This window comes from Lissotriton vulgaris, chromosome 7 (genome assembly GCF_964263255.1).
Source record: "Lissotriton vulgaris chromosome 7, aLisVul1.2, whole genome shotgun sequence".
In the NCBI taxonomy this organism is placed as follows: Eukaryota; Metazoa; Chordata; class Amphibia; order Caudata; family Salamandridae; genus Lissotriton; species Lissotriton vulgaris.
The window spans coordinates 883,011,422-883,023,797 of NC_141695.1; the positions used below are offsets into that span (position 1 = coordinate 883,011,422).

The 12,376-nt window shown below is 45.5% G+C and overlaps 1 protein-coding gene across 3 annotated transcripts in view; it reads right to left on the reverse strand.

The window, feature by feature from the left end:
- Positions 1–12,376, reverse strand: part of LOC147702609 (proton-coupled amino acid transporter 1-like) — a 494,150-nt gene that overhangs the window by 310,793 nt on the left and 170,981 nt on the right. For all 3 annotated transcript variants that reach the window (XM_086931275.1, XM_086931277.1, XM_086931276.1), the window contains exon 3: positions 10,346–10,436. In XM_086931275.1, the coding sequence (XP_086787401.1) occupies positions 10,346–10,436 (91 nt within the window). The remainder of the gene's footprint in view (positions 1–10,345; positions 10,437–12,376) is intronic.

A 12,376-nucleotide genomic window follows, 5' to 3' on the forward strand; every position in this document is an offset into this window, starting at 1 on the left:
GTGGATGCAGCCACAATGCAAGCTCAACATTTAGAAATGTCATGACCTCTGGGTCATCTAGATTTGAACCATAAATCGTACATTATAGGTCTGTTATTAATCACAATTTCGGCTACTGCCCATCTACCCCCGCTATCTTCTTTCACTTTTTTACAAATCCCGACACCCCACCTTAGCAATATGGCCACACCTCTGATCATCGATGATTGTCTTGAGCATGCTACTAAAGCAAAACCTAGCCCTTTCAGACACTCCCGCTTTCCCCACGGAATATGCATTTCTTGTAAACACAGAACGTCCACTTGCATAGTTTGTAGAACTTTAGATAGAGGCCCCAGCTTTTTACCATCATTTAGGCCACAAATATTCCAAGTACTGATGCGCAGCCTACGCCGCCTCATTTCCTCATTTAGAAAGACATAAATCCTAAACTCGACTCAACAGATAATAATACTGTGTTAACGCCACAATTCTTGCTCATTATCTCTGTTCCAGAACCACCTTTCACGTTACAATTGCCATGACTACAGTTAGAAACCAGAACCCAATGCACCCAAGCCCCGCCCCCTGAACCTCACACCTACCCCCACCCCTTACCCCAACCCAGCCACTGACCCACCCCAACACTCCACCCACCCTTGCAAGGCAACAGGACCAAGGTCCCTTGTGATGGTGTAAACTGGCTAACCTCACTCTCCCTTGGATCCGTCCTCCCATTTTGTCCAGAGAAGGGATCTGAGCTACTACAGCAAATATGGTAGAAACAAAAAAAACTATTTTCCTTAGCTCGACCCCACCTCGATACCTAAGCAATAATAATCACTGTGATGAGAAAAAGAAAGAAGACGATAAATGCATTAATACTTTCTAGATAGAATTCAAAAATTCCTTCGCCTGAATTTCCGACAAAAAAAAAATCTTGTCTGACCCTGAAATATTATTTTCAATTTGGATGGATAAAGCAAAAAGGCTTGCGCCCCCTTTGCTTGAAATGCCCCGATTAGCTGTTGGAGCTGCCACCGCCGCTCAACTGTTGCCTGACAGAAATCGGGTCTGACGAAAAACTCCCAATCTTTCCCTACTCTCTTCCTGTCTGGCCTTGCTAGATCTTGGATTCCCTCTCCAGCTAAAAAATTATTCAAACAAAATTAATATCGCCCGAGGTTTAGCCATAGCTGAGCCAGACTTCTGGTTTAATTTGAAAGGAAACCGGGGTGTTTGTTGCACTTCAGCCTGCCAGTCCCACTGCTTTAAGTCCGGGAATGCTTCCGAGAAAAGTTCCACGATAAACTGTCGGGCATCCGACCCCTCTCTACCTTCCGGAATTCCTAAGATTTGTAAGTTATTTCTCCTGGCATGATTCTCCAAGTCGGTCGGCTTCTACAACCTATCGTCCCTTTGTGCTTTGATTGAATCCGTAAGTCCTTTCTGTATTGCAAGGTCATCCTCTAGCGTCTATACCCTTTCTTCAGCCTCAACGACCCTTGCAGCAATGTCCGAACATGTTTTAGCCACTCTCAGAATTGAATTCTGCATCTTCCAACACGCACCCTGTGTACCAGAGCTTTCTTGACGCATCTCTTCTCGGTGTGCCATAATGATCTGGTAAATGGTGGACAGTGTTATCTCTTCAGGGGTCCCAGAGTAACATCTATACCACTGGCTCCATCCACAGCGGCACTCCCAATTGATCCAGGCTGGGTAGAGAAAGAATAATCCCATACCATTGATCCCATTATCCCAGAGGCCCTATTTGACATGAGACCCCCTTGGTCTTTTTGTTTCTTGGGCTTACGAACAGTACCCTCTCCTCGAAACAATAGATCGCCTTTTTGCCCTTCTCCAAAACGCCATTCAGTGGGATCACTGTCATCACCCGTCCACTCCTTATCCGTACCTTCCTTCTCTGATGAGCCTGTATGATCTGACATTGAGTAAAATGTGTCTGCCCCTTCAGACTCCTTTCAGATCCCGCTACCAAGTCCCTTAAGCCAGCCCCTTGAGCTTCCATTCTTATAGGAACTTCGCCCTTGCTGAGAAAATTTTAATTTTGCTGAGCTCCCATAGTCTGACCCCCAGAATGCGGGACTACAGTTCCCATAATTACACTGCTTGGGGGAGCCACCATAGTGTTGGATTCGGTTTTCCCCTCCAAATCAGCCTCAGAGATACTTCCACTACCCCCAGCAAGCGTCTCGTCATTAATCGCGGAGCCCCCATTGTGAGCCTGTGAGCTGACCAAAAGCTGAGACTTACTTCGGTCTTGGGCAGGCACTTGCTGATTCTCTTTAGACGGACTCAAAATAGAGACAGCTCCTGCACTCAGGTCTGCCGCCTCTGTGTCCGTATTGCTTGTGAGTTTTCCAGCGTCTGCCAGCCCCCGCTTGCTAGGCCCCCACTTGCGAGAAACTCCGCTTTCTTCACTTTCCCAGCCTGTGCCTTAAAAAGCAAGGGGAGCGTCTGATTCCCTCGGCCCGCACCAGTAGCAATCGGCTGGGGATGCCCACCGGCCCCAGCCGGCATCTCTTCCATTCCGAAGCTAGGTTGCAGCTCTTTTCCTTCACTGGAACCTTTCCCGGGGCTGGCTGACTGCGCGATCAGATCACAAGCTTTCAAATTCTTCGGCGTTGCTTTCGAAGCCATAGCGCAATACAGTCGCTGAGACGATGCACAGAAGCCCACACAGATCGGCAGAAATCCCAACCAGACTGTGCTGCGAGGCAAGTCTTTCCAAAGCAATATCAGTCGCCAGAGCATAACGATCAATTTTGATTTTTAGAGATTTCCTATTGCTTTCAGCTCATTCCATCACGGCTGTTGATAACCTTGGGAGGAATTAACCAGGAGAGCTCCCAAAAGCCAGCTCACTCAGCCGAGTTACCGGCCGGCATCTTGCCCCCACAAGTACCAGCCACACACCCATCCTCAATAAAACAGACATACAAACTCAACAAGTGTATGGAAGATAAACACAGGCTCCAGGGACACGAACGCATGCCAGGGGAAACCTTTGCTTCTAACTTTGTTGCCTTCCATCTCTGCCAGGGCGCCGGGGGTCTTTCTCCCCTGACCCTCCTCTGGTCTCCGGATTGAACTCCCCTGCCCAGCTCCTCTTGAACTATGAGGCTGTGACTTTGCTGCGGACTGCCTGTCCCCCCCTGGACCTGCTGGCTACGCCAGCCCTCTTCTGAACCTTCGGACTTGGACCTTCGCGCGCCCCGCCATTATCTCTATATGACGTGCCTCTTCTACTAACGTTTTTCTTCCACCATTTTAGTGACCTCTCACTGTCCTTTTGACTTTCCTACTGTCTCTCTTATTGCCTCTGACCAGTATAGGCCTAGAGTATATCCATTTATATCTCCTCCTCTTGTGATTCTATCTCTTGTACACTTGCAATTTTTTTCTTTTCTATTTGCACCTTTTGTAACGCGTGTAATCCTAAGTCAGCTGAAATTCCAGGAGCCTAGTCCCGACAGCTCGACGACTTTCGGAGGGCTGGATGAGGTCCCCCGCTACACGGCGGAGGAGGGCACTGGACATCGAATGCTGGCTTATGTAAAGCGCTCTGATAACCTAAACGGTTCAAGATCCTGAAATGTGCAACGTAACTGATTCTATGTAAACTGTTGTGACAACATGTAACGGAACTGGTGCTATGTAAAGCGCTCTGATAACCTTATCGGTTCAAGTTCGCGCTATAGAAAACTCTAAATAAATAAATAAATAAATAAAAGGATGAAGGCAGTAAAAAGAAAACATGCAGCCACCTAAACCTGTCAGGCATATGCTAGCAATACAAAAATACAATTAAATATAGCAGCAGTTGGCTGTCTTGCCACAACATTGTACATAATGTATTGTTCTTTCAAAGTTCTAACATAGTTGCCACAAAAGCAACATAGAGGCCATCTTGGAGAAAAGAAAAAGGATCTATGCAGAATACATTCCAAGATTACCAACCGCTCAGTAAACATTGCACTGGACGGCCATCTTCAAATGCTAAAGTGTATAATGTATCACTGTTGTACCAATCGAAGGTGGGCAACATAATGCTTCTCAAAACGTTAGCTATCTTAATACTGTAAAACATTGATTCACTATGGACAATAAAAATTCAAGATGGCCACCCAGTTTACAAATAGGGGCCACACCGCATACCTGCCAACTTACAAGTAAAGTTCACAGTGTGAGGAGGGGACGGACTTTGGAATGTGAGGGGCTTGTGCAGAGAGCTACCCAAGAGGCACTCTGCCCCTCACCATGCCCCCTTCCAAAAAAACAAAACCTAAAGGCTAGCAGAGATTATTGCCAACGTCCTGGGATGTGTTCACACCTAGTAATGGACATCAGCTGCTTACAGCCACCAAAGAGAAGCTGGAAATGCACTTTGAGCAGTGGTTTTCAGCTTGTCTTTTCTGCCACTGTGTGATTTTGGCTGCTGTTCGGGTGACCGTGTGAAGGGAGCCGAGACCGTGTGACACACGGTGGCATCATGAGAGTTGGCAGGTCTGACACAGGATGTAGCACACTACAAATGCCTGCTGACCTATATACAAGTTTTAACACAGTGTATTCAGAATCCAGCCTGAAAGCCTACTGGCTCATAACATATGATTTTCACAATAAACAAGTCAGGCTACTACATTTCTCATAACTTTTCATAACTGTTCACCTCTAAGTGTGGATTCCGGAGTGGCGTGCAACTCGCCGAAAAGCGCTTCAGCACCTCATCACGTGTAGTTAAGTGCTAACAATCACAATAAAAAACAGACCAGGCCTAGTGGCTAAAATAAAAGCTTGTCACCATAACTGACTCACACCTGCTGTGTAGAGCATACTTTTTTCCGACAAAGAAAATACAAGTGCAGTAAAGGAACTCTTCGGCAGAAGCAAACAACTTTTGCTCAATCAAAACAGGAGCAAATTAAGCCCCTAAAAAAGTGACATTAAGGTTTTGCCAATTCTATTCGGCCCCCAAAAAAAGAGGTCAGTGGTTACTTCATGGCCCCAAATTAGTTTCATGTTACCGCGAGCCCCTAGGAAACACGTGCTTGGGACGGGATACATGACGTGTGATGGAATGCCCAGAAATCAGTGATGGTTAGCTGTGCATGGCACGAGCGCAGGAGAATACTTCCGGCCTGGGCTCAGCCCAACTGGTATACATAGACTTAGAGGGTTAAAAAGAGCCTTTTCCTGGTTGTTGTCAATGAGCCTCCGGTGCCCACGTCGACGGGTGACTGTTACTGTACTGGGCTAATGTACGACAACTGCAGAAAATGGCAAACGCAAGCCTTCTAAGAATAGGCTGCGCGCAGCGAAACTGCAGCCAATAGCACGATTTCTTCTCTCTGCGGTTTAGTGACTGACCACAGGAGCAGCGTCGAGCAGCACTGAATCAGCAAGTGCGACAGGAGTTCCTCTTTACCAAACATCTACCAGAGAGTCTGTAACAGGCCCCTTTGCAGTGCTGCTTGAACCCCGAGTTTGTTCTTACGGGCGTGGAGTACAATAAATCAGCATGAATTAAACCTGCCTATTTGCATCGTGCGCAAACCATCAAATACACAGGCCTTTGTGGGCGAGGGCGGAGTAAAGGGTGGCGCCAAGGGGCAGGTGTCCAGGTACACTGCGCCAGTCCAGTTTCCTGAAGGGAGAGGGAAGCGCGGGAGCGGGTGCTCCGATAATCGTCCATACCCAAGAAACAGACATGTAACCCCAAACCTTTACACCATTCTCGGGGCAAGGACCCTTCTCCTGCACTGGGCCCAGGCCGCTAAACACAAACACTGACAAAATCAATCGTGTCCAACTTTATATAGTGAAGGGGTTTTATGGGGATTCAGCATTACACGAAACAAGTACCCCATGGCCACCAGCAGTGTAATGTTCCCTAATACAAAATAGAACAGTGCAGAAACACAGAAAAGGTGCATCTGCAGCAGCAACGCAAGCCGCCCTCAAACGTACAGAATAACAGCTGAAGCTTCAGTAATGCTGGTTCTATTATACAAACAATATATGTGCAGCAGAAGTTGAAGTTTACTTCACATACACAAAGTGGGCCCAGGGGGGTGGAGCCAACCGGCAGCAACCGGCTCAAATTAAGTACTGGCTTGAGGCAAGGAGGGGAGCGGTGGTGTAAGGCATCAGCAATAGAGGACAGAGTGCAGCCGTCGCAGGAGACAGTCAGCTCATCAGATAGGTGCACAAGGACAGCATATACAGGCAGACGGAGTAGGGGGTTGAGTCACAGTTCCTATGTCTTGGAAGGCAGGGTCGAGCCACCATCACGGATTCCATTCACCCATTCACATAGTCAATTTAACTCGGGCAAGTGCGTACTTGAGTGGTTTTTTTTTACATTGCTGCATTTATTTAACATTATCTATGGCAGGGCCTCCACCCCGAGACCGCCCCTCCTCCCCACCCTGTCTCCCTCTGCTAGGAGTACCAGCCGACCTCCTCCTATATTGCCTGACAGAAACAGATCAATTACTTTCATTTTTCACTCTTCAGAGGCGCCTGTGAAAGGAGGGAATACCTTTCAATTGTGCTTTCCAGAATAACCTGACATTTCCCCCCCAAACCGAGGCGCGTATTTTTAAATTAAGAAAAGTGTTGGGACACCGGGACAGTCCAGTGAAAATCGGACCTATCTGGGGAAATATGGCACGTCTGGTCACCCTGTATGGATGACTTTAAGTCATGCCTAGTGGGCAGTGGGGTGGGACGTGCTGCAAACGCTGTGTAGAGGATGTGGCTTTTGGCCATGCCCTGCATCCACTTCTCCATAACTTAGTGTGCCAGGTGGAAGCACCGCATGCCAATTACCCAGCGCCCGTGCCACCCAAGCCCCCTGTACAAAATCAGTGGATACAGAGCCTGGTCTTAGTCTCTGCTTTTCCCCACTCCCCATGTTCCCAAGCCCCAGGGCTTTAAATGGGATGAAAAAACTGGGGGCCTCCCAACGGGGCGTGGAAAATGTAATTAAGGGTGTGGTTTAAAAACATGTAAGCTAAAAATCTGTGCTTAGCATAGTGTGCTGCCCGAGTTGTATTTTGCTGTTTCTGTCATTGCATCCAGAAAAATAATACAAGAATCATTATATCTACAACAGGCCAGGAATATTGGCTTTGTGAATGGTTGTTAGTTGCATACGATAATTAAGTAGCAACTATGGCTTGTAAATAATATTGAAAAAGCTTCCACTTTCAGCCCTAGTGACACCAAGACAATGTTGCTGCTTCTGAGTTTCAAAAAGAGACGGGAAATCCAGAGAGAAAATGACTCTCTTTAAAGGATTTCCCTTCCCCAACAACGCTCACCTGGCATGACGTCATGCCATAACATCTCCACTAGTGAGATGTGAGTAGTGTGAGCACATGCACATCGATGTGCCTGCTGTCACTGCAGTCCGGAAAAAAACGGACTGCCTTTGCCAGGGCACAAAACAGAGCCCAATAGAGATCTGTTTAGAGGCCTCATTTAACAAACTGCAGATGCTCAGACCCGGTGAGACCCGGCCCACTTAAAGCATTGCCAAGGCCTTTCCGCACATCAACGCTGGCATTAGGTACAGTGAATGACCTTTCTTCATCCCACAAATCGATTGTCCCTCACCCTTTAGACTTGGTCATAGGGTGCATCTGTCAGTCACAACCTGTACTCTAGTGTATCACCTTCACTGGACTTCAGACGACACTTGGTCATGCCTTGCGGTCAGTCCTTATTCCACGAAACCACTGTGCACAGCCTCCAAATTGTACTGTGCACACTGGGTGCATACACTGCACCCAGACCCCATTCCCAGAAACCCCCTGATATAAGGCCACCTCTGAAAATGGCCAAAAACGAGCTTCGGATTGTCGGCCACCCAAGCCCTGTTTGAATCCGCATAGCTCAAAACCCAGTGTGTGCAGCTTCCTGCTACCTGGGTTCTGAATGTGGCAAACGTGACCTGCGCCCAATTTGGTGTGTCTGAACCTACTGCACACAGCGTCTGGCAGTGAGCTGTGGGTTCTAGGCACAGGACTGGCCTTGGGCCATACTCTGCCCGAAGCTCGTGCCCCAAACCTCTGCGAATGGTCTTTTGATTTGTAGAGGACGCACAGAGTCATATCTCGACAGCCCTATATTGAAAACTGTCAGGGCTGGTTCTTCAGCATCCCAATAAAGGTTTTTCAATCAGACTTCCCTCCCAAAAGCCACTAGGACAATTAGAGGATTTGCAAACGGCTGCTCCAACCTGGTCTTCCTTCCAACCCTCTTTCCACTTTGAACCTCAAAGATAAATGTGCCCTAGTGAGCAGGAATAGGAAGAGCCAGACTATTGCAGCTTTATAGCCAGAGTTTGGGACCACATCAACACTGGGACAGGGATTAGATTGATACCAGGACACTGGACACATGTGTTAAAAACAAAGAAACTCCAACGTAGACAATGGTGTAGGCCAGTGGTTCCCAAACTTTTTCAACCCACGGCTCCATTGACCCACTGCCCGTGGCTCCCCACTGTTACTTTTGGGGAGGGATGTAAGCCCGGCCTCGGGAGTAATTGCATTTTTCTCCCTGAAAATAATTGGGATGAAGCTGATGAAAGTATTATAATCATACATGCAGGATGTTTCGTATTTCTAAGGCGGCGCCACTAATAAAATAATCCTAGTTACACTTTTTGCCCATGCCTTTTTTTTAGAGTACCCTCTCAAACTTTTTAATCCCACTTACAGTGCCAGGTAGCACCTCTATGCATGTAGGCCCTATTGCCAAAGTGTTTCTGCGCTTGAAAAATATTTGCATGCACTTCCATTTCTACCCAGGTCATACATGCCAACACACCAATCTCAACAGGGTGACTCACGATTTTTTAAACCACATACAGCGTTATTTTTGCTGTCTCCTCCCTATAATTGCCTCCAAATCAATGCAAGTCAAATACATTTCTCTGATTTTTTTCAAACATCCCTCTTTCTTGCTTCCAAATGTTGGCATTATGCCGTACATGGCTTTTTACTTCTCTGTGCTCAAGGAGAGAGTAGGCATGTTTGGAAACGTGTCTGTACTGAATGAAATGTGTACTGGTAGTACCTATGGTTCAAGTACAAGTGTCACTACTTAATAATACTTCATGTGTTTAATAGACAGGCAATTGTACTTTCCTGATAATTGGATTGGTGTAAGATGCATTTGGAATAAACAAAACTATTAACAAGTCCAATAAAATAAATCAGGCATTAACTGCGTACTTTGGCAGTGCTGGAACGTGGGGATCCAGTGAAATATCGAGGTCATCTCCCTCGAGATGCCATTAATTAGGCACTACGTTTACAGCTTTAGGCATGTCACTTACAAATAATCGACATCATGCGTTTAAGTCAAATTAGTTCAACTGAAGCAAACAGACCCTTCCCCATTAAATGCATTAAAAGTGCTTGGTGCACGGCTCCCCTGGTGATGTTTGCTGGCTCCCCAGGGAGCCATGGCACACAGTTTGGGAACCACTGGTGTAGGCTCATTGCTATAGGATAGAGGGACCTAAAAACCAAGGCGGCACTGACATAACATCACATTACAACTTGGGGTGGGTCACATTTCTGTAATTTGCTTTTGATTAATAGTGAGCAATTTCAGATAAACAGAGTATTTACGCAAAATCCAAATCCATTATTTTGTGCTATATTTTAGGATGAAATGCATCCTCATTTTTTTTGACACAAGGATGCATTTTGCAGTTAAATAAATAGTGTAAAAAAACGATGCACTGGGAACAGACGCTCAAATTTTATTGTTCCTGTGAATTTGTGGTAAATTGTGTCTGCAAATGGCGAATTTAAGGTACATTTATACCTCCAATGGCACATAATTTCGGAAAGTGGCATAATAGCATAATTTTGAGATATTTGCATAACAAACGGGACGTGAAATTCCCTAAATTACACAAATTACACCGACATAATATAAACTTGAGGCAGGTCTAATTATCACAGTAAATGTACAAGTAGAGTATGTGTTCTTCATCTCTACATACTGAAACACGCTGATGGCAAGTCACACAACTAGACACCTGCACATAAAGAATTCCTTCCACCACAGCCAGCAGTTAATGGGTAAGGGAGAACACAGGAGCACTACACAACTTTCAACAACAGGAGCAGGTCATATACTAAATACACTGGGATAAGTGCTTTCCGGATTAGAGAGCACATAAAGAAACTAAAGGTACAATCACAAATGCAATGGTTGAGTCAGAGGAACACAACATAATCCAGCATGATGTGTTAACTATGGTCCATGAGCCATCTTTTGGTGCCATTCAGGCCTTTAAAAGAAGAGGACTTACCACAATGCCAGCATTCTTCACCGCGAGGGGCAGGCCCAGCATCCCAGTGCCGATGTTCCCTTTCAGTAAGTTTATCAAGGTTTGAAACCATCTGAAAAGAGGAAAACATATGTGAGAAAGGAGGAGTCAATTCTTTTTGAGTTTACAAAGTTCGAACCTAGAACCAAACCAAGGGGTATCAAGGCATTGTATATCCGGCCAATACCCCTGAAAGGCTGGTAGGATTTTAGAAAATCCAATCTAAGTACAAGCCAAGCCGTTATCCCATAATCAGAGACACTATGACATTCGCATAACTGCAGCGATATCACTGATCATGAAAAACACTCTCACAACACAACAAAACAGTCTGAGAGAAAGCACCCATATTACAGTCACATTAAGTGTAGCTGAACAATAAGACTCCAAGGATTCACACTACACCTTTTAGTCCCCAACAGTAGAATTTCAATTAAAGTAAAAATGCCACATTATACTGGCATTTAAAAGAACTTTCCATACCCCTTGCAAGTTTTAGATTGCTTTCTGGTTGGTTCAACGTCATTTTTATCTAGGACTTAATATCCCTGGCTAGGTAGGGAAAATGTTCTCATCTGTATCAGCTTCCTGGGTGCCCTTGGCGGTGCAAGGTTAAAAGGGTGCTGTTTATAGTTTTGCCTATATCAGATACAATGGGTGAGGTTTAAAATGACATGGTGGGACAGGGCTTGCCTATTTTCACTACATATAAGCGTGACAAGTTGTCAGACATATTATGCACACACCCTCGGCCAGAGCAGCAATAAAAGCCACTACCATGTGTCGTGAACCGAGTGACACCTCTCATTTAGGCAGTCTGATTTCATTCTTTGACTGCAGTTAGCTCTACCTTTATCTTTATCAGAAAGTGTGAAGTTCTTTGAGCACACACAAAACATATTAGCTGATAAACCTTGTAGGTTGAAATGTTTTTGTATAAATTAATGTGTGCAGCCATAACCAGATACCCCCTTGCAGTGTAAGCTTATTGTTTACAAAGATGGAGGCTTAATGTCGACATGTAGCTAGAGCTGACGCATTCTACGTCATGTTGGTTTAGTCCTAGAGAAGCTTTCCTGTCTCCACACCCTGTTTATTTTCTTCAAAAATGAGATAAATTCAGAGATCAAACGGTATTAAACCTCAGGATTTGATCATTGATTCAGAGAGGTCTTAACATCCGAATTATCCGGAGATTTTACGCTAGACTTTAGAAGCTTTTACTCTCGCTGAATAGACAGTTGAACCCAGAATGCTTCTTTTGCACCGCTCTGATAAGAAGTAGCTGAAGGCAACTATTCAAAAGTCTGCTGTGCAATTCATCCTAAGAAACTCCAAAATCCAAAAGGCAGGGTTGCTAGCTAATGCTCTGGCTAAGGTTTAGCATAGGCTTAGAAATAGCTTTAGGGTGTCAGAAACTTGCTAACAATGTTAGAAACATTTGTCTTGTTTTTTCTGACAGTAACATGCTTTACTGCTTTCTATTCTAGTATTCTGTGTAGTTACAAAAAATATCTTATGCCCTAGATTGAGAATTTTAAAATAAACACTAAGCTAAATGCCCTGATTTCTTAGTGCTATCTCGGAGTGTTTCATTCATTAACGAAAGATGTTTGGATTGACAATGTGTCCCTGAACTCATCGAGAGGGACTGGTAGCAACTGGAAAACACAGTCTGCGCAGGATTGCGCAGAGGGCTTGTGTTAGAATGCCAGTTGGACCGCAGCCCTTATTCAGGGTTTGTGTATTGAACTTAGTGCTTATATCAGAGGGTTAGAAATCTGACCCCTGAGGCTTTGGAGAGCCCTCGGATTTTGCAGCACATTAACATAGGTGCAGTAACTGAATGCAGGTAACTGGATCTCTTACCCCCACCCTGTGATACTCCAACCCATGGCCTGGGACTTATTTGCCTGCACTTACACCCATGTTAGTGCAACACCAAACTAGTTTCTCCCCAGCAGGGCTGAGGAAGTGAGGCATGCCCCGAGGGGGAGCCTCTACTGCCATTTT